Source organism: Pagrus pagrus, assembly GCF_965226575.1.
Source record: "Pagrus pagrus genome assembly, chromosome: 11".
Taxonomy (NCBI): domain Eukaryota; kingdom Metazoa; phylum Chordata; class Actinopteri; order Spariformes; family Sparidae; genus Pagrus; species Pagrus pagrus.
Window position 1 is genome coordinate 19,758,648 of NC_140195.1, and position 27,705 is coordinate 19,786,352.

General features: G+C 39.4%; 2 protein-coding genes across 4 annotated transcripts in view; one reads left to right on the forward strand and one right to left on the reverse strand.

Moving 5' to 3' along the window:
• The window catches only part of LOC311265090 (TOX high mobility group box family member 2-like), an 86,157-nt gene extending 80,073 nt beyond the window's left edge, over positions 1-6,084 (forward strand). For both annotated transcript variants that reach the window (XM_084366423.1, XM_084366424.1), the window contains 3 exons: positions 658-1,056; positions 1,877-2,016; positions 4,373-6,084. In XM_084366423.1, the coding sequence (XP_084222549.1) occupies positions 658-1,056; positions 1,877-2,016; positions 4,373-4,415 (582 nt within the window). In that variant the 3' untranslated portion in view covers positions 4,416-6,084. The remainder of the gene's footprint in view (positions 1-657; positions 1,057-1,876; positions 2,017-4,372) is intronic.
• A 3,336-nt stretch (positions 6,085-9,420) lies between these two features.
• Positions 9,421-21,278, reverse strand: LOC311265591 (large neutral amino acids transporter small subunit 1-like). Of its 2 annotated transcripts, XM_084367406.1 has the most exons (12): positions 20,541-21,277; positions 19,402-20,079; positions 18,341-18,874; positions 18,078-18,203; positions 16,091-16,196; positions 15,890-15,934; positions 14,925-15,048; positions 14,704-14,807; positions 14,364-14,460; positions 14,025-14,174; positions 12,512-12,686; positions 9,421-12,261 (listed from the first exon to the last, which is right to left on the reverse strand). In XM_084367406.1, the coding sequence occupies exons 2-12, from the start codon at positions 19,475-19,477 to the stop codon at positions 12,188-12,190; spliced, it is 1,611 nt and encodes a 536-aa protein (XP_084223532.1). In that variant the 5' UTR covers positions 19,478-20,079; positions 20,541-21,277; the 3' UTR covers positions 9,421-12,187. The 2 variants fall into 2 exon arrangements, with proteins under 2 accessions (XP_084223532.1, XP_084223533.1); XM_084367407.1 differs by having other exon boundaries at positions 18,341-18,871; positions 19,402-21,278.
• Between the last annotated feature and the right edge of the window lie 6,427 nt (positions 21,279-27,705).

The window sequence follows — 27,705 nt, forward strand, 5'->3', positions numbered from 1 at the left end:
AAAGCTACATCCCAACTACCTGTCACTTCATCAATCTGGGAGAGCCTCTCGGTTCAGCACGTCAGAAAACCTAGCAGAAAAAGCTAGCTGACTAATGCGGCGCGCTAAAGCTCATTGAGTCAGTTGAGCACCAGACTAAAAGGAAAGCATCTCCTGTTTTTCACTTGATTTTTCATTTTTTTGTTAAAAATGAACCTGTTAATGGGGCTATTGAAAGCAAAATTAACCTAAAAAGACTTCACTAGCCTGTCCATTAAAAATGAAGCTAAGTTAGCATAAAAAACTGGAACTGGCTCTTTCAATCTTCTCATCTATCTCTTTTGCAAAAAGGGGAATAAACATATAACTGTTCCTTTAGAACCTTGTCTGCGAGTCCAAAAAAAAAAGTAAAGACAGGAAGTCCTCTGGAAATCCCCACAGCTGTTGTAGTAAACAGGATAGCGTAGCAATCCAGCTGCTATTCAGTTAACTACTAACAGAATTTCCCTTCAAGATGCAGGTCAAGGCTGAAGTTTTAAGTGTAATGGATGCTGCTATTTAAAAAAAACAAGAGGGGGGCTGTGTTGATGAGTGATGATCAATGTGTTATTGTGATGTGTTCAGGTTCAAGGTCATTAATTAAAGTGATCTTATTAAAATTGTTTTATTCCTCCACAGACTTACAACGACCCTGAACCAAAAAGTGCCCAGCAGACCAGCCAGCCCTCCCACATGCTGCCCCCGAAGCAGCCCCTGTACAGCGTGCCCCCCCAGCCCTCCTCACCCTACCTGGGCCCGCCGGGCTCCTTCCCCCTGTCGGACCTCCAGAGCTATGCCGGGCCGCCCCGCCACACCCTGGCCCAGACCCTCAGCCAATCCCAGATGCTGCCGCCCAGCATGAGTGCCTCTCCCCCAGCTCCCTTCCAGATCAGCCCACCTCTGCACCCCCACGCCCAGCTCTCCCTGCATCAGAGCTCCCTGCTCAACCAGCCAATCCGCATGCAGCAGTCGCAGCCAATCATCTCGCACCAAATGGGGCTCCAGGCGCCTCTGCATTCCCCTCCTCTCAGCCAACAGGTCGGTGTGGCCGTTATTAAAAATCTGTGAAATGTGAATATGATGAAGAATAAAATCGCTGTAATCACGTTGAATATTATATTTAATCACTGATAATTGTTGATGTATATTTATTACACGTCAATGCATTGTTGTAATGCTTTTCTGACTGTGATTGAAATTAAAACCTTCGGATGTTTTCGTCAGTTGCTCTCGTTATATTATAAAACAGGCCTCAGTCACGCGTTTAGCATATAAGCAAAAACATTTTTTGCAACTTTTTTCACCCATTTACTGAAAAACTAAGCATTTTTCTCCTCTCCCTCTGAGTCTATATGTATATGTCTATATGTATCGTAGGCAACTGGACTTGTTTCAGTTTCTTGAAGACGTTTCACCTCTCATCCAAGAGGCTTCTTCAGCTTACTTACTGGAGGGGAGTTGCAGTCTTTTAAACTCTGTGTGGGAGTGTCCTTACAGAGTCGTTACGTGTCAGTCGTTAGGGCCACTTGTGGGTCGTTGGTCCGTTCGCCCTGGTGTGAATGGTTGTTAAGCTGTCTGGGGAGGGAACTCAGTACTGCATTGTAAGTGGGTGATAAGTAATGTCGTAGGCCACCTCCTCTGTTCAAAGATGGCCGTTCCAGTTTGACATAGATGTCAAAGTCTATAATGTCTCCAGTCCAGCAGGGCGTCATGTCTGTGTAGGAATTATGATTTTGAAACTCCTTTTTAACCAAGCCATGAGCTCAGGAGCAACTAATAAAAGGCACTGACAACAATTGGCCTCATGGCTCTGTAAACTCTCATCTCAACACCTTTTCTCCTCTTCTCTGATCTACAGGGATTCTCCCATATCCAGGCTGATTACCAGAACAGTGTCGGGGGCTCGCAGTCTCCAGGGGCCCCGAACCCAGTGCACGGCCAGAACCCTGACTGGGACAGCGAGTACTGCAACAGGGACTGTGGACCCAACCACTGCGGGTGAGCTCATCACATGAGACCCTGATATTGTGTTACGGTAGCAATGGATGTTGTGTCAAGGACATGATAAACAAGAAGAAATCACATCGAGTTAACCGCAAGAAGACCAAAATAAAAATGTGTCTGCCTCTGTAAATCCATTCTGGGACATTCAGTTGTTGAGAATAGCAAGTAGTTGTCTGACAGTTACTCATTTTTCCAAATGAGCTGCACTAAAGCACTTCACTTTCACACTCAGAGACTCAGACAGTATTAATCATAAACTGCGATTTCCCTGCTAAAGCAAAGCATCTCCTTGAAATTGAAATGAGCATTGCAGCAGTAGAACAATGCTATTACCCAGCTCGCAAAAAGTGTGACATCCAATTAAGTTTCCCTGTGTTTCGCTCAGCACACATTGCCTTATTGAATCAAGCCATTCGAGCAGGTACAAGAGGAACGTTGTTTTGTCTCACACCTGAAACTTGGTGTTGCTATTCCGAGAGGCGGCAGAGCTGGAAGTCAGTATCTCCTGTATTTAGAGCTGATTCATCTGTATGTCAAATGGGATCACGCCTGGGTCAAATCATGTTTGATGTTCTTTGAAGTCGATTGAGTGTGTGCTTAAAACCTTCTCACTCAGTGTCAGATCATTGTAGTTCTGGAGGGTACTGAATTCTTCTCAGTGTGTCAGGAGCGATAACTGCAGAACTGGCTTTGTATTTGACATTTCAAGCACCAAGTGATCTGCAAATTCTGACTTTTGTTTTTTTTTCTTTATACTGACTGATGTCTGTTTGTTTTGAAGCTTTTTTTTTTTAGCTAGGCCTTCCTTGAAAAAGATTTCATAATCTCACCAGGATTTCCTGGTGAAAATGTAGGATAAAGAGGGAATAGTCAGAGCTAGGGATGCATGATAATGTTGATTTCTGCCGACAAGACAGGCCGATGTAATGGCGCTTTAATGCCACGCAAACCATTTACTAAGTAGTTTTCTTATTTAAATGTGATTGTGTACATTTTCAAAAAGCATCTGCCATCCCGATAAGAGTAATCATAGTAATATTTCAATCAGGAGAGACAAGTGAATGATGTAAAGATAATTGTTTATTATGACAGATGATATGTGATAATTAGGCCTTGTCAGAAAAGTCTCTTGAGCTTAGACTCTACGGCGAGATTTTGTAATCGAGGGCCGTCTGCCCCAAGCAGCAGCGAGATAAATCCCCTCACGGAGTCCAGAAACTGGTGGTGGTGATGGCTGATGATGACTCTGCTGAGACTGATGGGCTGATGGAATAATGAAGCTAATGAATATGTGAAGACTTGGCAGTGATGGAGAGGTGAAGGCCGAGCATGACAGCAGCACGAGTGAGCTCAAGGCAGAGAGAGAAACAGATTTAAAAAGACAACAGCAAGATGATGATGATGATGATGATGTGGCTAACAATGAAGGTGTGTGAGAACAGCTGATAGCTCAATCGACAGCCCCAGACGATTAGCGACCATGCGTGAATGAAACGAATGGCGCAAGCAAAAGAATAGTCGTGCTTTTAAACCAGGGGTGATGGGATCGCTCTGCTGTTTCATTCTCTTTTGATACTTTTCTTTATAACAAGCATAAAACAATCTAGTTTGCTGATGACTCCGTAGCTAAATAGCTAGCTAGCTAATGCTACATTGTTGGAGCTGATGTCCATAACATGACAGTACCATGTTTTGACATATCTCAATGTAGCATTCCCCACTTTGATGGCATGTGACACCTGAACTTTAACTTAAGTCCAGCAGCGAAGATGCAAGGGTTGCTAATGTTTGCATATAAAGCCAAAGCTAAAGCTAGTAGCTAGTCAGCTAGCGAGGTAATGAAGCATTGTTCTTTTTTGTTTGATGACTTGACTGATGGCGTAAAGTTGCAAACAAATGGCAAGCATCCATGCTTTTGTATCTATCCATCAGATAAACAGCAAACTGCATTGTGATAACACAAGAGAAATCACCACAGCCGATGACGGCATACTGGAAATGTGCTAATGTCTGTTTACATACGCGCCACTGACGACTACTGATGACATATGAGGGTCTTGAAGGGTTGTCCCATTTCAAAGGAGGAGATATCAGCCACTAACTCTTGTAACTTTGTTCTGAGGGGCCAGGGGAAACTTGAAAAGCAGGGGTCGGGACAGAAATTGAAAATGGGATTGAGTCCTGATGTTTTCTGTAATAGGGTGGACAAAATATGTGCATATATGAGTATCGACAGAAAATAGCTGCATTTAGGACATTTGCCAAAATCCAATACCATGCATCCCCAGTCAGAACATCATTGTATTTATTTGTATCCAGACATACACTAATACTGTTTCTTCTTCCTCAGCAGTGGCATGGGAGCTCGGGACAAGCCTCTCTACCTCACTTGAAGTTGAAAGACCTCCAAATGTCAGACTCCAGGGAGCTTTCCAACATAACGTCATCGATGTATCAGCTTCTACACCATTTTGTTTTTCTTTTTTTCTTTTTTTTGTGACGGATTTCGAAAATCCCAAAGACTGCTACAGTAACTTCACCTATTTGCCAAGCACTTAAATCGGCCAGAAGCCTGAGGCACTTCTCTTGCTTTCTTTTTTTTTTTTTTCTTATCAGTGAACTTTCCCTTTTTTTTGCGGGGGCATTGAGCTTTAAGCTCATGCCAACATACTGGAAATGAAGACCAAAAAAAAAAAATGTCTTCTCATTTTGTTTTGAATTTTTTAAAGATGCTCTCTCTCCCCTCTTCACTCCATTACTCTGTGTTTGCCATGGACTGCCCTCATCGGGGAGATGAAATGCTCTAAGCATACTCAAAGCGAAGGGGTCTTGGGTAGAAAAGCTAATGCAGGAAACTAGATTATAGTCACCTCAGCAGGGGTGAATGTACTCCATGACCGACTGAGTGAAAGCAAAGCAGAAAATTTTAATGAAGATAGTCACGAACACATAAGACATTTGTAAATCATCCTTGCCCATATTAAAGGACTCCCTCATTTCCTTTCTTTCTCACAGAGTGATTGTAAATATCACCAAAATGGATCCCTCTTATGTGTGTATTTAGCTGCAGTCCCTTGCTTTCCTTTTTTTTTTAAAAACATTCTTTTCGTTTGGTTATGTGATTTTCGTGCAGGCGGATTCAGTGAGGGAATACACACACTAAAAGTTGTGTTGAAACTGTGTTCACTGGTCTTGTCTCTCTCCGAACGAGAGAGAGAAAAGACCGAAAAGCGCTCCAGTTCCTCCTTAACTGGCGGAGCTCTGATAGAGAGTGTCACTCTCTTCACACGGCCTCAGGACGTTACAGAACTGTAGAGGTCAAAGGTCGATACCTCTCCTTTTAGCTCCTCCTCCTCTCGGTCAGTAAGGACCGCCCCCCCCACCCCACCTGTAACCCCGCCCACCTCCCCTTTAGTCCCGACACCACTTGTACAGGTGAATAAAAAAAAAAAGTTGCTAAATGTGAAATGTTACTAAAGAAAAAAAAACATAACAGTGGGTTTTAAAGTTTTTGACTAGTTTTATTAGGTGTTTTAGAATTGTGTTGAACTCATCTTTATCATTTTTTGTGAAGAAAAAAAAATTCTTGAGGATATTTTGTTTTCGTTTTGTTTTTTTCACTGTAGCAGGATTTGCGTTTCGGAGGAACAGTCATGGGGGTAGATATTTTAATTTTGTGTATAAACCTGCCAAATGTACTTCTTTAATTTGTAAAGCCAGTGATGAGAGAACCCATTTTGTTTTGTTGAATATCATATGTTTTACAATATGGTCATTCTATTTAATTTGGTTGCAGGTTTCACATCTATTTATGAATGATATGAAGTAACATTTTGGCTTATTTTCATCAGGGTGCATTATTATTATTATTATTATTATTATTATTATTATTATTATTATTATTATTATTATTGATCAAACACCATGATTATTAGAATAATAAATATTTTTTCAGAAATTGTTGTTGGTGCAATACTGCTGTACCAGCATTAGATTCATTTTGTGTCACCAATACTTCTTTTGTTTTCTTTTGTCTGTAATAAAATGTTTAAAGTGGAGAAACGGACGTGCATGTCTCGACTTATTTGCCTGTGCTTTACATTACTGAGTCTCAACACATTCATTAGTAATTAGACGAGCAGCTCCCGATAGCCGATAAACATAACTTTGCATTCCCCTGCACATGTCTGAGGTTAATTAGGAGAATTATCTTTGATGCTGTAGAAAAGTCAGCGTGGCCGCCGTCGCATGGCTCATTAGGTGAGGAGTTTAGGCTTCCCGGCGTACCTTCATTTAAAGAACTTTAACCTTCTCAATTTTTTCTCTCTCTTTTTCCAAGACATGATCAATATAGTATATCTAGCAACATATTTCTGCCCGCTGGTCATGGGTTTTTTTTTCCTCGTCAAGGTGTGATGATGAAACTCAGAGTTGATGCAGCAGTGCATGGTCTTTCAGAGAAGTACCTGAGAAGAAAAAAAAAATACTGCCTTTTACTTATGAATTTCACAGTTGGATTAAAGGTAGAATAGAAATGGAATCTATCATCCCTCCCCTCTCTCTCTCTCTCTCTCTCTCTCTCTCTCCATGGTGATGATGACGCAGTGCCCCCTAGAGCTCATTCATAAAACTTACCACATTGTTTTTTCAGTGCCTCTACCCAAAGAGGAATGGGTTCATTACGATTAAATGACTTCGCTCAGAGTGTTGGTGAAGGTGTAACGATAATGTGTTTTAATGACATAAATGAAGGACATCAAAGTTCCTCTCACTGCCATCATTACCACCACAGAGGTGCCCTTGAGCAAGGCTGTTATCCCACAATTGTGTTTTACTGGGCAGCTTCCAAATGTCTGCAACAGGAATAAAAGAGGACATCACTCTTGGCAGAAGTAGCCTCAAAATGTATTTAAAAGTTGAATAAAATGACAAACTCAGGATGTTACATTTGTGAGCAGGAAATCCTTTAAATGTCACCAAAATGAGGATGTGATAAAAGACGTCACACTGCACACAGCTCTAAAGACAGGTTGGTTTATATACCAGCACTGTTCTGGCTGATTACTGACAGAAATAATGGTTGGACTGGATTCCTCTGCTGTTTTACCATCTCCCATTCATTTTCCTCTGTCTCCATCTGCTGGTGAATTCTAGTGCCGGTGGAAAACTCAGGTTCTATCGAGAACATTTTAACCTCATCCCAACATCTCTCTGCATCATGTGTTTCAGAAATGTTAAACATTAATTACGAAAAAGAGAAAGCACAAGAATATCATCATCTGTATTGTGTTTATTCTCATTTAAAGGATGCCCAACAATGAAACATCATTGAGTCAAACCAAAGACACAAAGCCTTTTAAAATGATCCTTGAAGACTTTTTATACTCTATTATATATCTTATTTCAGGGCCATTCTTGAAACAAATCAAAATATTCAGGGGACAAGTGGATTTATTTCACCCCACTGGCAGAATGTTTCTTGTTTTATGAAAAACAGATCTCAAGAGGCTCAGTACAAAAGAGCTAAATTATGTGTAAAGATTGATGTCAATGATGCGTTTTGCTGTGAAGTTGAATCAATCTCACCTCAGTGAGTTATATATGATTGAAGCTGCCCTCGGGTTATTTCACAAAGCTGAAAGATTGCAAGGCAACTCTGAAAATAACATGTGCAATATAAGTTTAAATCTGTTTAAATGACATGCCTGTTGTATGTTCAGGACTGCTCAAAATAAACAGGACTTCAGAATGTTTTAATGTTATCTGACCGACAGTTGCTTTCTGTAAATCACCTTTCAGATCTGTTTTTTTATGTTTACTCACTACACCATATGTGCTGATTTATCATATTACAAATGAAGTGGACTGGTGAAGCCCCTGGTTGATGCCCTCCCTTTTAGCAGAAACACCCTTTACGTCACTTGTGCAATATTGGCTCCTTGCCTGTCCAATCTCCCATCACTAATATTGTCTCCAGCAGCTCCGATACTGGTTTCATCAGTCGCCATCAGACCCTCTCATTTCCTCTTCAGACGGATATGAACTCTCCTGACAGCGCAGGCATCAACGGCATCATTGTCTGACAGCCAGCAAACAAGACGAGGCAAACAAGAAAGGACAGAGCATTTCATACGGATCACTAACCAAACACTTGATGGCTGAGGTGATAACACAGTTGGACGACATTTTGAGAAAAACTGTGCCTGTGAAACATCCTCATTTGGATAGAAGTTATCTAGTGTTTTGGGGATTGCTTGTTCTATTTGAAAGTGTTATCTGCAGAGTGGCCGGGCCTTTTGTCACACAATCTGTCATTTTATGAAATATTTGTTTATTTTACAGATTCCCTGTATTTTTTAAATACACCAAAATATCCATAAAATTACAAAAATAGACTTGTAATTTACACGTCTAATCCAAACTAACATGATAAATCTGTAACCATAAAATTTGATTGAAAAAAATTCAATGTATTACATTATATAACATTAGTGACAATTAACAATAAAAGAGGATTGGTTCTGCATACATTTACAAGACTTGTGAAGTTACATAGATTTGTTTGTTAAAGGACAGGTGCCCTGTACAATTATGGAACTTTGGATAAACTTTGAAAAAAAATTGTTTTTTATCACATTTATAGCAATCTATTTCACAAACTAGTCAGAAACTTTACTGTGAAGACACCACTTGACAGAGATGTGAAACAGTGCTGAGAGTATTGGAGTCAAAGACAGCCCGCTTTTCCCATCATGCATTCTGCTGAGCAGAGCAGTTGAAGTTTTGTTAAGCTGTGTAATGTTCCAAAATGCAAATGTTACTTTGAGGTAAACGTGCTCACTTGAAAGAAGCAGACATTACTATAGATGTAGTGGGGATAAGCAAATATTGATTGGACAATGGACACTCAGCTATATTTCAAATTTAATGTTATCAGTGTTGTATCAGTGCATTATATTAAATATTAATTAAACATACAAGATTGTTCACATTGAGTTGTGTAGTAAAACTCAACTGAAAACAGCCCTTTTCTGCAATTTTTAAGCCAGATTTTTGTATTATAACAGTGTCTGACCATATTGAAAGATACTTTCATTCTTTATATATATGTGAAAATATCCTTAATCAAACATTAAAAGCAAAAAATAAACAAGATCTCATTTAAAATGAAAGTTAAAAACTGTATTTTAATTACAAATGTGTTTTTAAAAAGCTATTTTTTTGTTACTTTGCAGTATTCTTGGCGCCCCCTGCTGCCAAGATATTTCCATTTTTTTCTTTTTTTTTAATTTTATATTGGGACGCTTTTTTCACTCAGTATTGAGAATTTAAATTTAAAGAGAGAGGAGGAAGACTTTTTGTGTTGGCTATGGCTTTACAAAACACAAACAACCAAGCAACCTTTGAACAAAAATATATTTATTGTTACATGTACCTGCCATGGTTACTGACATCTAACAGTTACAATAACTGACATCTGACATAGCTATTTTCCATTTTTACGCTTAAAAATATGCTAGCAGAGTTTTTTATTTCCTCCATAACATTTCATCAGACAAATACCATGAAAGGTATTGCCTATTCACACATACAGTAATACATTCCACACAGTATGTTTTGCAAAAGATAAAATATATGGTGGGGTCTTCAGAATTCATTTATCTTAATTCACAAATATTAATATACTGGTGTTGAGACACATGTTCACTTTTTGAATTCAGATTTATTAAGTGGGTCTCAGGCATTGTGCTGTTTGTTGTTGTGCTTGCAACGATCTGTCATTGGAAACTATCAAATCGCGAGTTAAGAGGTGCATTGTTTTCCAAAATTAGTTTTTTTTTCTTAAAATCTGCTTTAAACATCAGATTCTTTAGAAGGACATTTCCATTGGTGGTCATTAAAGATGTGCTTCTCTCCCTTTACATGTAAATTATAATCCATGGTGGCATTTTTAAATCTGGGTTGATCATTGTCTATTGTGTTTTGGTGATGGTCCAATTTCTATTAAGATATAAAATGATGGTTAAAGTGTGCATGTGTTTTCAAAGTAGAAAGGCCACCTTTCATCATGTCGGAAGTATTTCTTCTTTTTTTTCCATCATTCTGCAGTCTACCATTGTGAGAACTTCTGAAAACTTTAGCTTCATTTATGTTGGAAGAGTGGCACTCATGTTTCTGTTTGGTGTCTTCAATCAATATATGCATTTACAGTTGATTTGTCCTGGACTGTCAGCAGAGCAAGTAGAAGCTGAAAATCAACTAACCAACTGTTGATATTTAAGGGGACTGTCTCTTTCCCAAACCACACAACCTCCATCCAGCTTTTTCCTCAGAGACTTTTTTCCTCTTCCATCTCGAGTGGACTGGGAAAGTGCTTGCAGTAACTTTGGGAAAACTTCAATTATTAGATTTTAATGTTTTTTTTAAAAATCAAAGCAAAGTTGATGTCAATAACTTTGTAACATTCATTCTGGTCTTATAGTGGCAATATAACAAAACAACTGGAATATCAGCACTGACATGTCTGGCACAGATTATACAGTAGATGCACGCAATACAAAACACTATCACTACAATGAGTTTACTGAGTACAACCAGAATGACATCTATACAGGTCTTCAGTCTGTTATAACAATGCCTCACAAACAGGTGCTGGTATCCGCTGTCATTTCATCATCACACATGGAGCACTGACTGCGACATGATTTGATGTGAGGATAAAATGATACAAGAAACAGACCTGATTTACAGCAACACATCTTAAGGAAACACTACATACACTGTTTTATCTCACGTTTGTGCTTTCAGATAGTGCTGTGCTCTCATTTTTACAAATGAATACAAAAAAATACACATATTCAAATCAATTGCTTAACATAAATATTAGTAGCTAATGAGTATAATGTAACCAGTGTTATGATAGTTAACCTCCTTCTCTTCCTTCCCTGACCTTATTTATACACTGTGCAGTGCCAGTGAGTGTTTATTGAGGATGTGTGGTCATAATTGTAGCAGAGAGTTTAACTCACAGGTAGGTACTGTATACAGCTTTCATATTCCATACAACTGTAAACTATGATAAACTATGTGTAGTTTGGTTGTTAGTGTTTATCAAAAAGTAACGAAAGTTAAAAAAAGAAAGGTTCTTGTCTCGCTAAGCTACTCATTTGTACACTTCAGGCGAGCAATAAACTTGCATGTTCTAGGCCACTCGACTACACTGTGTGCAGCTTTTGATCTTGTGCTTACAACTAATCATACTGCATGACTCTCCTTTAATAATTAACTAGCATGCAACATATAAGCATGATCTAGCATTAAAGGAGATATAATTGTCAAAAAGATCTAGAATAAAATATCCCTTCATACTTAGCAAACAAGAGCAATCCTTCATGTAAACCCTCCTTCAACAAGATTGCCAGGCCGCCCTAGTGAATACCAGTTTGTTTCACAGTTACCTGCCTGTTTAGTATGGAGGCCCAGGAGGCAAGTGAAAAAAAAAAAAAAATGGTGATCTTTTTCTTAAGTGTGATCTTGATTGTTTTCTGTGTTTATGACTTAAATATGCATAAAGGCCAAGTGCAATTATTTTTTCAATGCCTTTATCTTGAGATCACCAGTTAATAATTGCATTACTTTTTGTTGTGATAACGGTTTAATTTCATTTAATTATCTCAGGAAAACAAAGAGATAACGATATGATTTATCATGACGAAGGGACTTCATAAGGTTAATAATCAGAACATACATACTGCTCTGTGGCGTGTGTCTGAGCATTTTAAACCAAACCGTATAAACTACGGCTTTGGATTTGTTTTGTCGGTTGCCATGGTTAGAAGTAGGCATGAGGGATCGGGGTAAGCCAATCAGAGGCATCGGTTATAACTTTTTTTTTTCACCTGATTTCACAGATGAAATGATTTTTCCGAGATGGAAAAAAAAAATAACTTACATTTTTATGATGTTCTTAAGTCATAATACATTTCAATCAGAACTCAGAAAATGGATCAGCAGATCTATTTTTTCTCACTTGCCTATCAGTGCTTCAGTTGTAATTTAAAGTTTAAACAAAAAAACAAATCACAGGTGAATGAATGTAAACATGTCAAGAATGTTCAGACCAAAATATTGACTCAGTCCCTCATGTTGGTCAGTGTGTCCGGCCTTATTCGGCCGCCTGTTGCTCCCTCTCCTCGGGAACGGACATGAAGATCTTCTGACAGAACATGGTGAAGATTTCTGCGGAGAAACAACTCATCGCATTAGCCGTGTTTGTTTTCTTTTACTAGGCTGCTACAGGTCAAATGCTGTCAGATTTGTATTAAACATCTGATCGACACCTTGTTTGAGTCCCTCGCACTGACTATATAAACACACTCCAGCAGGTATTCTCACATGAATCTCATAACAAACTGTAATGAATGCTTCTCCTGCTGCGCCTGAGCAAATAGAGAAAGACGCTATCAAAGAACAAAGATGTCTCACTCACCCAGCATCTTCTTGACCACATGGGGTTTCTTCCACTTGTAGCCCAGTAGGTACGCCGGGATGCCTGTGAGAATGATGCTGCTGCCTACCAGGCACTCAAACGGAGCTGCCCAGAAGGACACGACGATCATAAAGACGCACCCCAAAACAAAAGTGATGGGGATGAACAGAGGAAACTGCAGGATAAAAAAAACAATAGATGTAAGTATTTGATCCTAGAAAAGAGGATAGGATCACTGCAGTATTAGGAAACTGATCGTCTGAAATGTGTTGAAAATGGGAAAGTGGGAAAATGTAAAAAACCGTATGAATGTCAGATACTGCATCATGTAAAAACATCACATGATGGCATCATGATGTCACAATAATTCAACTTTAACTGATGATATGATAATAATGTTGACAATGACACAATAAGCAGTTGAAGTTATTTGCCTTGCTAGGTTACTTGTGTATATTATCGCATCACCAGTTAAACCATATATATTGTATATAGATATAGATATATAGATATTTCCATTTTCTGTTATAATTCTAATCTATGCCTAGGTTGAGTGGAAACAAATATGTTTTACTCCACAACATTTATCTGATAACTTTAATTACTGGTTCCTTTGCAAATTCACATTCATAACACAAAATATAATAAACAGATAACGCAGTATTATTATACTTTAAGATAAGACTTAACTGATCCTGGGAGGAAAACCACAAGTTAATTAATTAAGTAATTAAAATTTGCTATTCCAGCATAATTGGTATTGCTTTTAGTATTTTGAGTAGGCTGTATTTTGATTCCTTTGATGCTTTTACTTAAGAAAATAGCATATTTTTGTAACAATATTTACAGTACAGTTACAAGTAACAACCACCAGTTATCGCAATAATGTGATTATATTGTTACATGGACATTTATAACATTTTAACAAGTAGTATTATATTTTAATACATTGACTGTTAAAACATCCTGAGAAACATTATTGATTGTTACAAGCACATACAGTGTTTTAGTAATTTAGTCTCTCAGCCATCACAAGCTAAGTGAAATACAGTGTTGCCCTGTCGGAGGATCTGAATTTAGATCTAAGAAATAGTCGAGCTGTCTCGTTTGATGAAAGGTTTACTTGTTAGAGGTTCATTTTATAAAACAACTGGGCTGAGAGCACTCAGGCTCAAAGGAAAGATGAAAGACTCTGGTCAACCAAAGTAATATTCCCATGATGAAACAGAAACAAAGAGCCACTCCCTCCTGTCCTGGAAACGCAGCGTGGTTCCACTTCCAGCTAACAACAAGAGCAGTGATACAATGGCGCTTTCATTAAAAAAAGAAAGAAAGAAAATAAAAAATAGTGGATTCTCGATGAAATCAGAGGATGTGTTGATGTCTTGGGCACACCAAGAACCTGGCTGAGGTTCAGGTAAAACAAAGGTCTTGCATCACACTCTTTAAGACTCTCAATCACTCTCTTCACAGATAAATCTGTAAAACAACCTTTCAGATGTAGGTACTCTACCTTAATTGGCCTTCTGAGGTCGGGCTTGGTTATGCGCATCCAGATCAAGCCAGCGATGGCCATCCCGACACACAGCCAGGTGAAGAAGCTGAAGAGGTTGATGACAGAGAAGATGTCCTGAGAGATGGCGTACAGCATGGACAGCAAACACTGAAACAAGGGAAAGAAAGACAACATTGTATCAGTAAAATTCATATAAACACACATGTTGTACTCATCAAATGTTTTTATAAACATGTTTTAAGAGTGATTAGATCCCACCTTGTTGGTTGTGAGTCTAATTTGACACCCTAGAATGTCCAGTGATAATCATTGCTATTAGTTACAGCTGAGTCTTACTGTGAAGATGAGGGATGGCACTGGTGTGAAGAGGTCTGTGTGGACCAGTCCTAGAGCAGCAGGGAGCTGACCTTCACGAGCTCCGGCATAGAACAACCTAGAAGAGAGGAAGCTCGGTAGTTGGTATTTACTGATGAAATACTTGGCCATTTGTGAGTTTTTACCACATCCAGTTTCTGACAGCAATTTCATCTTCAAAGGAATATTATGCTCAAAGCGGCTTGGAAAACTTTTGAAGCATTCCCTTAGCTAATTTCCAATAGTGTGAACTGCAAAAAAAAACGTTGTAATTCAGCTGCAAAATGCAATCAACAATACATTTTATTGTGCAAACACATACCGTGCCGAGGTGAACAGGGATCCATTGACAGCTCCAAAGCAGGACAGTCCCACAAAGACAGGAATCAGCCAGGCCATCACACCAAGATGGTACTCGCCAAAACTCTGCCAAACAGCACAACATGTATGAAGGCCACTCAGAAAACAATAACAACAGGACAAAGGCCAACTGAATTGCAAGTCGTAGCTGCGGTAACTTTATGACAGACCCATGACACTCACCACGGCAACAGCCTCGGACTCGACCATGACTTCAGGAGAGATGGTGGTGAAGTAGGCCAGGTTGGTGAGGACGTACACCACCGTCACTATAGGCATGGATATGATGATGGACAACGGCAGGTTCCTGTGATGGGGAGAGGTCAGAGGTCATTTGAGGAAAGAACATCCAACATATTTTCTACTTATGTATGATTGTTTTAACTGCTTTTATGAGATCAGGGATTATGTTTGTGTCCAATTTTACACAATCCAATCATCAGTCATGCTAGATTGTATATTAATTAAAAACATATATGCATTACATGCATTTATGAGCATGTTAATATTTCAAGCATCAAACAAAAGGTGGTCAAAACAATGGTAACAGCTAAAACCAATGCAACAAAACTCAAGTTAATAATTTTCTTTTGTCATCAGAGAGATGTTGATTCAACCCTATAGCTGTTTTTGAGGCTGCTATTGTGTTATAATTACATTGTAAGAGGTTCATGTCACATTGTATATTGTAATTAGTCAGTTAATTGATCAAACAATCAAAAGAAAATGTATTGGCATCTATTTTGATAATGAATTAATCTCTTCATATATTTTTTAAGCTGAAATGTCAAACATTTTTTACAATCCAGCTTTTTATATGTCTGGATCTACTTATACCAAGTATAAGTAGATCCAGTTGGTACTTATATGTCTGGACATTTATGATAATAAATGGAGAGTCTTTGGTTTTGGACTGTTTCATGGACAAAAGAAGCCATTTGAAGACTTCACTTTGAGCTCTGGAAAATTGTGACGAGCATTTTTTTATTTTTTTTATATTTTAAAGACTAATTGGCAGATTAATCAATTATGAAAATAATCGCTAGTTGCAGCCCTAATACTGTATCTCAGCTCAGTCATGGATGGGTCGGCCATGGTTTCATCTGTCTGTACAATCCTCAAAACAACCATTATTACATTTAAGTCACCTCTCTGGATTGATCATCTCCTCGGTTACGTAGTTCAGGTAATTCCTAGAAGAAAATATAAAGCACAGCACTATTTTAGGGATTGGCTAGAGACTGTAATTAATATGTATTCTAAAACAAAAGAAAATAGTTAGCAGCTATGAATGAATCATTTCTATTTCTGGTATGTAATTACATCAAAATAGGTCACAAATGCCTCACCAGCCTCCAAAGGCAAAGAGACCACTGTACAGAGCCAAGACGATATTGTCCACCCCGAATTTGCTGCCTTCAAACGACTTCTCTAGCGTCAGGTACGGCACATCGCCTGCACACACAGAAAGAGGAAGAAGAAGTTAATTAAATCTTAAAATGAAAGAGAAACGTTCCTCTCTCCCTGAAGTAACAGTGTGGCTTCATAGACATTTCATTGATTCTCATTTAAGGGCTGCTGCCATTTCTTAATTCTTGTATGAAGCCCAGTCTGTTGCTGCCTGCCCTTTGACAGGCTTGACATTTTCTAGCCAGTCGGGACTCCATCTGAGCTTGTTGCCTCCAGGTTTGAGCATCTGCTTTGATGTACTGAAACACAATCAGATTCTGTGCGGCTGACATTTAAAAAAAAATGAGCAGAAACATCTTTTGATAGATAAGCCTCCATCTGCACATTTATACACACAGCAGTTAGAAAATCCAGTTTTTAATTAGCAACACTAGCTGTCAAGGAAGGTACGTGAGAAAACAAAAAAGGGTGTGTGCTTAAAGTAACTGTTCTGTTTGACTCTCTCCTCTACAGTACCTGTCTCTTTCAGATGGTAATGACTCTGCTTTCCTTGAGGCCCTATTACACACACATTATTTTCTCACTCTGTCCTGACCACAGTGTGACAACAGACGGCAGGCTTCGCCGCCTAGTTGCCATGGTAACGCAGTGTAGAGCACAATGGTGGTGGGCGTGGCCTTGCAAAAAGGAAAAAAAAGTGGGGGGAAGAGGAACAGATGTAGCATGGAGCAAAGGAGGGCCACAATGTCTTCCCGCGCTGTTTTAATTTGAATGAAGGAGCCGATTCAGTTTTTAATATCAATTGTTATTAAAGATGGAGTTGATATTGCACATTTAAATCCATGTCCAGGGCTTCATTGTAAGGACCATGAGGCAGAGATTTCTTTTTTGCAGCAATCATCAATGTTTCTAAAATTGTCGAACAATTCCCTTACATACGGATTCTTTAATGTCCTATACTGTGCGGACGAGTCATGTATGAAACCAATTATGCCGTTCAGCTTCATACACCCACGCAGGCACAGATGCACATGGCTGCACTCTTGCTCAGACTCAATCACATGGCTGCAGACAGACAAGCCTTGTGTTCAGACTCAGCAACTGTGCTAACAAACTGAAAGGAGGGCAGTTTGCTTGGTTGGGCTCATTAGTGTTAGTGTTAGTCAACAATTTGTTGATCATTAGAGACAAAAGAAATAGTCCTGCCTTGTCAGAACTACTGACACATAAGGATGGGACAATAATGAGGAGGACATTACTTTGTAAAAAACCTACAAACGGTAATGGGATTTGTTTTATTACACTTAATGCACCATGAATATGATACACAACAATGAAAACAAGCAGGAAGTGGTTTAACACTGTACACAGGTGCATGCTGGGAAATATACTGTACACGTATCATGGGCAGCAAAGGCAGTAATACAAAAAAACGATTGCCACACTGAGTTTTACTGATTTATTATTTAAGTCGGTTTTATCACTGTTCAATATTTAACTAACATTAACAGGATTAGGCTAAGATCATTTTACTATGAATATTCATAATGGCACATGTCTCATTACACACACATCAAAAAAGAACCGTCTTCCTTTCTTACTAAAGTGATGATGAACCAGCTTGTTTTCCATATATTTGGACAATCTAGCGACAACATTTCACAACAGTTTGTCCTCTGAGCACCACAATGTGATCAGGATGTTAGTATAAAGATTGGAAATGACACCCAATAGTGTAATAGACTGAAAAGCAAATTGAGTAATAACCTTTGTTTGTTTAATTCATGTGTTATTATTGCTGCTTTTTCTCTCTACAGATCCCTGAAAAAGCCTGACTGAGACAAACCATGAACAGAAGAAAAATAAAACCAGCTTGGGTTGTATCTTGACATTCTGTCTGTCAGTCAGTGAGTAGGTGGGACTTACCTGTGCCAATCTGGATGAAGCCGAAGAGGATGATGATGATCAGGGCCAGCAATTTGGAGGCCGTGAACAAGTCCTGGACCTTGGTGGCCGCTCTCACGCTGATGCAGTTAACAAACGTCAGGGAGGCTACAGGAGACACACAAGAGAGTAGAATCAGGAATGAGGGGGATAATTGCTTGTGAAATTTAATTCTTTGTCATCTGTAAAAAGACAACATATTTCTACAGTAAGTCTTTGCAAGACAGCCAACAACCCCCACTCACTAAGACACAGGCAGGCGATGAGCTTGGCAGCGCTGTCGGGCACAGAGCAGTTTGGGTAGAGAGGTTTCAGCAGGTAGGTGGCGAACACCAGAGACACAACATACTGCGATGATGGCCGGATGATGAGCATCTCAACCCACAGCTTTAAAAAAGCCGCCAGCTCGCCGTACACCTCCAGGATGTAAGTATAGTCTCCCCCAGACTTGGTGATGGTCGTGCCCAGCTCGGCGTAGCACAGGGCACCCATGGTTGAGATGACTCCGCAGGCAGACCACACGATCAGGGAGAGCCCAGCTGAACCGGTCTCTTTGACCACACCTGTCGGAGTGACAAAAATGCCCGAGCCGATGATGGTGCCTATGATCATCCCCACACCGTTGAAGAGGGTGATGCTACGTTTGAGTACGACCTTCTCCCCTTGGGCGGGCGGGCCATCTGTAGGGCTTGTGGCGGCGGATTCAGGGACCATGGGGCTGGATGGAGATGCTGGCTGTTCTACAATCAGACCATCTTGGTCTGGGTGTGCTTCGGCTGCTGGAGGAGAAAGGAGAGCAGACAAGAGAATTTCACATTTGAGGCATTTAGTGTTCATACAAAAAGAGAGAATCATCAAATTGGCAAAGTTTTGTTTGAAGTTTTCTGTGCCGAGACATTTTAGGCAGTAGTTCATTTACAGAACAGACAGATCTCTTCTAAGGTTAACTGAGTTCAGCAGGTATCGACTGTCAAACAGGTTAAACGGGTTCATCAGGATAATTTTAATTCCTGTTTCCGAAGAACAGCTGTTATGTCCCGAATTTACCGCCCCTTTTGTAAGCGTGACACACATTGCATCAGGTAGTGTTTAAAAGGCTCACAGGGTCTAATTTTGTGTAACATTTCCTCACCTGTCACCTCGGTCACCTTTCATTTTCACATACACGTACCCATAACATCACAAGGCATCTCCATAGCCACATGTACTTTTGCATTAGGCAATGTTGCATCAGGGCACATGGCGGCATAACGCAGCTTTGCGCCATGTGGTTATCTACAGGAGTGTGAGCATGCACTGTACCTACCCTCCATCTTCTCCTGGCTTGCCGCCTTGGCAACGCTCTCCCGGCTGCTCCGTGATTTCAGCACCGGCTCAGCCATCTTCCTTCTTTATCTGGGTCCCCTGGCTTGTCTTTTTCCTCCTGCCCCCCTTTTCCTTCCTCCCTTTATGTTCCCTTCCTCCCTCTGCCTGGATTTCCTTTCTGTCTCTCACTCTTACACATACACACACACATACACAACCCACCCCCCCACCTCAACTCTCTCTCTCTCTAATCTCCCTCCCTGATTCGTCCTCTCTTATACACACACTCTCCTGCACACACTGCATTCGTTACTCAGACTTGAATTCATCTGACCCTGATCCTCTCTCTGTCTCTCCCTCCCTCCCTCTCGTCTCTCCAGGCTACAGCAGGGAGGAGCTGGACCTTTGTGATGCTGCTGCTGCTGCTGCTGCCTGAGCCTACGCCTACTCCAAATGAATGATGGGATAGCTCAGAGGAAGGGAAGTAGGTTACAGGCAGGCACCATTTGGAGGGGCCACCATGTGACGCTGTAATCTTTTTGTGTGCTACCTAATCCAGTAGCATACAGTATGTCAGTGTGTGTCTTTGTGAGCCTCACGTCAGAGTGTATTAGCAGGTACGCTGTGAATCTAGAGCTCCCTCCAGTGGTGCCAACATGGAAAAACAAGTGCCTTTGTCCTTCCCATGTCATGCAGAAAGGTGACACCATAGAGAAAATGGAGAAGCACGGGCCATATTCAGCAGGGACCATGCAGAATAATAATAATAATAATAATAATGGGTCTAATATTATTCCTGTGTTGACTGATGGTTTTTCCACCATCTTGAATTGTTCAAACAGGACCAAACCTACACAGCATTACAATTCTATTTTTTTCTCCTTTTAAGAGTAAAATTAGCTAGTAGTAGCAATTATGTTGATTGATATTCTTGACTGTTAAAAAAATTTACTGATTTGGTTATTTAAAATATATAGATTTATATGTGAGCTTACAGGGAATCTAAGCCATTTAACTATATGGAAAAAATACTAAATTGTTGAAATATCAAACATTGCGGTCTATTTTCATCACAAAATTGAGAAAAACGTTAACAAGACTTCATAAGGAAAATGTTAATGAGGCTGTGACATTACTTACCGAGGGTATTCAGGTTTTATTAGCAAATTACAGCCTGTGATGTCAGGTTAATTTATTTTAATTCATCCCAGGCACTTACAGCTTGTTTGACGCTCATTGGCTGCATGTCACGTTTTCGACCACAAGATGGCGGCCTCAACTCGTTTAAATTGGGGAACTTCTCTTCGGCACTTCACTGTCAACTACTGCGGTTGAATATAAAGGTAACTGCACAAGAAGGAGATGGTGTAAATAAGAAGCATTTATAAGTTTAAGCTCTAACAAACGGGTCTTCCCTTGGACGCCTTTTGTAAAACGAACCACATCGTGTGTTCTCGAGTCCGTCCGAACTAAACCGGCACTTCGTGTGTTGCTAAGTAACCACTGTGCTCAACACGGAAGAGCTAGCTTAAAGCTAAGTAAGCTAACGTAAGAGCACTAGCGCCTCTGAATGAAAATGGTTTGTTAGATGTAATAAACAACATTTTAAAAGTGCATTCCGAGAATGAGCCCCGTTCTGTTTTAGCGTTAGTACTGCTCACTTGCATTACTAGTTACGCTGACAAAGTCTACCAGCGTACACCAAGCTCTGCTCATGCGAACGTCTTAGCTTGCTGGCGGTGCGACGCTAGCGAACACTGGAATAACCCAGCGGCACTTTCTGCCTCGAGTCCGGGGACTTTCCCCTGGGCGGCGGGGAGAAATCAGATTCTCTGCGAGTAGCCCAGAGTGCAAGACTTCCGAATGCCCGGATGTGAAAAGAGGAAGCGGCGTATAAGTACGAGGGCATTTGGAAGTTATTCTCCCTCACGGTGTCGCAATTATCGGATATAATTCAGCAATGTAATGTTAACGTCATAAAGCACGGGAGGCAGACTGGCCTCACAAAGATCGTCTCTGTTATGTGTAGGTAGATAAAACTTGAATTAAATTAACACTTTCACAACCGCAAGGCGTCATGGGAAATTTTAAAGGCATGGCTAAAATGAAATGCAGATTACAAAAGTGTTAAATAGCTACAAGTCATTAAACTGGAGATAGGAACCTGGCTGCTGTCACTTCGAAATGGATTTATACATCTATTCAGCCTTCTGCTAGGCTACCAGGATAATGTTTGTAACACATAAGTAAGGAAACCACTCATTGCCAATCATGCATTTTCATGTTAGTCTTATCATTGGTGTCAGTTAGACCTATGTATTATTATCTAAAAGAAATGATATGGGAGGAAAAACAACTGAATGAAGATTGATTAGTCTTTCACCAGAGGGGGGGAGTAACTAAATACATCTACTCAAAGTCTTTTTTTGTAGTAGTAGTATTTTAAGTCTGTAATTTTTCACACACTTATATGCATGACACCATGTAATCCACTGAGTTACTTTTACAATTATAAGTGAGTGCTGAGTACAATTTGAATTAATATCCAACCTTCTGGTAGCCAATAAGGCTAACTATCAATGGTTAAAAGGTAACTAATACTCTGAGAATCATTTGAGAAGAATATGTTTTACTTGTACTGAAGTATTATTTTTAATGCCAGTAGTTTTACTTCAGTAAAGTAACTATACTTGTACTTGAGTGCAGATTTTATTTCCATCACTGTCTGTCCCAGGGATTTCTTTCAAGTTATTGCCTATATGATTTTAGTGAAAACACTAGAAAAAGGAAATGAAACTGCAAACAACGGAAAAATGTAATGCTGCACACAAGCTTTGAGAGTTTTAATGTGTAATCCCTAAAATCTTATCCAGTAGCTGAATTATGTTTAATGTGATGCATTAAGAGTGTCTCCATATGTACTTGTTTGTTTATAAGATAACAAAACAAGTTGTCTTTAAAAGCAAGAAGCATTTGTTTCATTTAGATTAATGACAACGTCTCTCTTACCCAGCATGTCATTATAGTGTCCATTCCACTGTTTTATAAGTAATGATTTACATTTAGAAAACACAGGAAAGTCACACTCTCAGCTGTACAATAAACATGTTTTGCAATGGAGAAGCGCTGAGTCACTTGTCAATAGCTTTCATTACAGTGTAGCACCTGATGGTGAGGTAGATGGTGAGTTAGATGGTGAGAGAGCGAACAGAAATCACGAGTTACTGTAATGTGAATAGTTCTCGCAGAGGCAGCCAGGTGGTGCAAAATCTCATCATTTATAATAAATGTCATACTTAATGTAATGTATGAGCTAGAAACAGCTCCAGGACCCAACTGAAACAACCCTTCCCCTTCCTTTATCAATGCAAATATGCTGGGACATAATCATTTACATTTCTATATTTAATTTAACTTGCAATAAATAACCTATCCACACAAAAAAGATGAGCGCAAAATCAACAACAGTGTATGAGGTCCAAACTGTCAATAGTGGCTCAAAATTAAAGTGGGAGAAAGCATTCATAAAACATAAAACTTTGAATCTGCAGCTTGTATTCTTTTCTTGTTATTTGAACTGACCTGTATCCAGGCGGAGGACAAATTCAAATCTTTTACTTAATTTAACATATCATAATAAAAAATATTGCATTATAAGTAAATGTTCTGTGTTCAAAGTAAAATCACAGAGGCATTATTGACAAAATGGTAGTGTTTTACAATCAACATTTTATTATTTTTATCATTGATTTATCAGTGTATAAGCTGCATTTTAATGCTGTAGTTGGTTCAAGTGGAGCCAATTTATAGGCTGAAATAACGGGAAGTTCAGAATCTTAATTAATTAATCTTAATCGGCCAGGCTGATAATCAGTCAACCCATAGTATACTACGGAAGCCCTAAAGGGTCATGCATTCATACATTTTATTTCCTCCGTTTTCCCGTGATAACGAGTTAATTTCATTTGTTTTCTCGAGATCTCGAGTTATTATCTCGAAATAACAACTGCCGTTTCCCGAGATAACGGGATAATTTTCTCGAGATCTCAAGATAATGAAACGTTGTTTTCCCGAGATAACGATATAATTAATTCGAGATCTTGAGATAATGACTGTGATATGATAGGCCTGAGATTATGGAGATGCCTGGGACCTCGTAGCTGGTCAGCTATGTAGTTAACGACGGCATCAGGCTCAGTTAGATTGCCCCGCTGATATAGCTGAAGCCTTGCTAACCATCTTTTTAGATGACACACACTAATTTGTATTTTATCAGTAATAGCAAGGCATAATGCTATTTCAGCCTGTGTCAGGCCTTGACTGAAAAGATATGTGACATGGTGATTGATATGCTCCTGCTCCTCTGACATTGCTACACTGACTGATGTTTCCTGCAATGATTTAATATACTACACTATCGTTTTGTTTTCTCAACATCTCGAATTAATTATCCCGTTATCTCGGGAAAACGGCAGTTGTTATTTCAAGATAATAACTCGAGATCTTGAGAAAACAAATGAAATTAACTCGTTATCACGGGAAAACGGAGGAAATAAAATGAATGAATGCATGGCCCTTTAGGGCTTCCGTAGTACACAGCATAAACACACATATGTATATTTCATTTTTACTTGTACTTTTTATACTGAAGTATGTTATTTTCCATCAAATTACTTTTGGTACTTAAGTAAATTTAATATCAGATACTATAAAACTTTTACTCAAGTACTATTTGTATGGGTGACTTTCACCTTTACCAGGGTAATATTTTAACAAAATATCTTTACTTTTACTCAAGTAGGACTTTTGGGTACTTTTTACAACACCGGAAAATGGGAACACTATATTACCTTAAAATTGCACTTGAGTGCACTGTCAGCAACTTTATCCTTGCACACCAGAGCGCACCTAAAACCTCTTGGTTAATATTTTCCATAATAATACATTTCTCTTGTTGCTTCATAACCCAAAAAGAAGCTATTTTTAAATTCAGCACTGTGAGGTGACATGATAATGAATGTGAAGTCATTGGTATGAATAAGACATGTTGGAGCCGACTGTGATGGCAGATGATGATCGACAGACAGGATGTGTTGCAGCCCACACAGAAGTGAGCAGTAAGCACTGGGGATGTTTTTCAAGCAGCACTGTGACAGTCAGCATCTTACAGGGAGCCTTTCGAGTCTGTGTGTCTGTGTGTGTGTGTGTGTGTGTGTGTGTGTGGGTGGGTGCGCGTGCGCGCGCGCGTGCGTGCGTGTGTGCTTTCAAATCACATGTCAGAGTATTAATGAAAAAATGCATCATCACAGAGGTAAAGCAACACTGTTTTTAACACTCTGGGTGGTAAAAATGTAACATTTTGAAGGTCAAAGTTTTTTTTCTACAACGGCAATATTTTAAAAAGCTTACCTCGTGAGTCAAGTTGAATGCAGCATCTTAATCTGCAACAGATTAAGTACTAGTACCTCAAAGTTTTACTTACCTGTGAGTGGTTACAGTTCTTGAGCAGAAGAAACTGAAGAAGTTACAAGTTTGTTAAAATCAGCAAAGACGAGGCCACCAGAGCACTACAAAATGTTTGATGGGCATACATTTCGACAGTTTTGGTCACTTACCCTGAACTTAATCTTTCACTATGACATCTTCCTTTTTCTTATAGGCTTTGTTTTGCCTGTCTTTGTATGCATCTGGTTTCTATTGTCATATATGTTGTTTCCATGTTTTTCTTGCTTTTCATTTATATTTCCACTGCTCCCTATTGTTCTCTTGTTGCTCCCCTCCTCCCTCCGGCTTTCTTCTCACTCAAATCTGTAATCTCTTTTCACAGGCTGCCTCAATCTCCTCTGTTTTCACCTCTTAATCCTATCATCTTCTTTTCTCAATCAGCTTTTTACTGGCTTATTTCACTCTCATTCCAATCTCTCCACCCATTTTTCTTTTGTTCTTGTTTTTTGCCTGCACTCATCTATCCCACACTTTTTGACTGTAGGTTTCTCTTTTTATTGCTGGTTTCTGTCTGTAAAGGAGAGGCAGAGATAACTTCATGATAAATGTTTTATCACTGAAGATCAGTTTTCAAAGACCTGAAGTGAAGCAGAATGTCAGAGCTGTTGGGTCCTAAAATAGTTTGCTATAATGTAATTAACCTGTAGGTTTACTGTTCCTTCAACACAGTATGTAATTCAGATGGCACGTTGATGCTACATGGCAGAAATATCTGTATGGACACCCATATGTGACTGTTGAACCATGGATTTAAAGGTCCCCTATGGTGGCTTCTGAAACCACAAAAACTCTCTCTAGAGTCAGTGTTTGGTTTTTTCCTTTCTAGGCTACTGTAGAAACATGGCGATGCAACATGGTGTACTCTGCATGCTAGAAAAGGACTATTCTCTCTTGAAAAAGGAAACAAAAACACAAGGATTCTTAGTTGCAGGTGATTGTTCACGAATGGAAACATGATTATGAATATTTTATTCCATTTCTGACAATAGATCAATAGATTAATGTGCTGCTGTATAAATTTCCACGGCAATTGGAAACCTTGCAAGGATTTGCTCCTATTCTGCCTGAAGAGGACTAACAACACTTTAGGCCAGTAGTGTTCTCACACCAAACTGGGAAAAACAAATAAGAATAAAAAAAGAATATATTTTTATTTTTAATTTTTATTATTATCATTTTTCTTAATCTTAATTAAACAAACACGGATACAAAAGCCTTTATTCATGAAGTCACTTTTACGTATATATTTATAAATGTTTTTATATATAAAATGCCATTCGGAATGAATAACATGTATTATTTTTATTGTGTTAGTTGGCTTCTTTTCTATATGGACCTCATATGGTGCACAGGGGAGTTGTGAAGTGTTACCTGCATGTTGGAAGCACACCATTGTGTAAAACGTTAGTGCGTGCTGTAACATTAATATTTCTCATGATACACATTAAGCACGAAGCATTAAAAACAGCCCCAGAAATATACACTATAACATGGACACGGGTGTTCATACACTTTACGTAATATAGTGAAAAAGCATTGTTAACACAGCAGGTTTCCTCCACAGATTTTAAACTTCTGCATTCTTTAATTGAATTATATGTAATAAATGTTATTATTATCTTACTCTCTTATCTCTAGTGATGTAAGATTGTTCACATACTTATATATCACATGCCACTGTAGTCCATAATGTCCTGTATCCTTTGATTCTTTCGGTTTCAGTCTCCTCATTATTTCCCTTAATTTCCCCTCCTCTCCCCCACTTTTTGTCTTCTATTTCATGTTGCCAATTTACCGTCTCTCTTCAAAGAACATCCTCCCCCTTCTTTTCATCACCCACTGATGTTCCTCTCCATTTCATTTTTTTTTCCATCAGGCCTCCTCCAACTGAACCTCCTGCATTTCCCCCTGATAACCCAACTCTGCCTATAAAAGATGATGATGGTCCAAATTAGGTTTATTTTACCTTCCTCCTGTTCTTCTCTTCATTGTTTCCACATCCCTGTTATTTCACCCCCTTTTCCCATGTAATTGTCCTCTCTCTGTCTCTCTTCCTGTGATCCTCCTGTGTGCTCGTCACTCTGGTGCTTTTAGCTCCACATCCTCTTGAACCTCTCCACCGCTCTGTGGTTGGTCAAGTGTTATCTTTTTTATGTCGAGCCAGACTATCCAGATAGTGATATACTGTATAATTACCAAACTGTGATCCAGTCCTCTTTGTAGTAAATTATCACACACATACAATACAGGGGATGTTTTTAGGTGCTCTGAAGCTTGTTTAGCACTGACACAATGATGTGAAGTCAATCTTTACACTGAAACCACATCATCCATCCCTCTCCTTGTTTACTGGCAGGAGCAGGAACACCAACCAAACCTAATGCTGAATGTTATCCCTTGTGTTTTATTCAGATCTACACCATTAAACTCGAAGAGCTCCACTGTCACTCTGCTTCTGAGCTGACGCACTCCTCCACTTACGTTTATGTCATCTGCAGCGAATATGCGGCCAATGAAAGTAGGCAGCGAACCCATCTGATAAGACAGATCAAACGCCCTCTAATTCCAGAAATATATTTTGCGCCTCAGGCCATCAGTAATCCCTCCTTGATCGACTGTCACTAATCCGGCCTGGAAAAATGCTCGAAAACATGCAACTGTACCCATCGCTGCATTTTCTGAATCTTTCTACGCCCACTTCCTCCTCCTCCTCCTCCTCCTCCATCCATCCATCCTCCTGTTACCTTATAGCTTATCACAAATCTGGCCGCGGGTGTGTGCGTGTGTTTGTGTGTGTGTT

Coding starts and splice junctions, on each gene's coding strand:
- LOC311265591 (XM_084367406.1), bottom strand. CDS start 19,477: ATGGCTGAGCCGGTGCTGAAATCACGGAGCAGCCGGGAGAGCGTTGCC. Junction 15,049..15,889: donor GAGATGATCAATCCAGAGAG/GTGACTTAAATG, acceptor TCCCCATCACAG/GAACCTGCCGTTGTCCATCA. Junction 12,262..12,511: donor TGTGGTCAAGAAGATGCTGG/GTGAGTGAGACA, acceptor GTTTCTCCGCAG/AAATCTTCACCATGTTCTGT.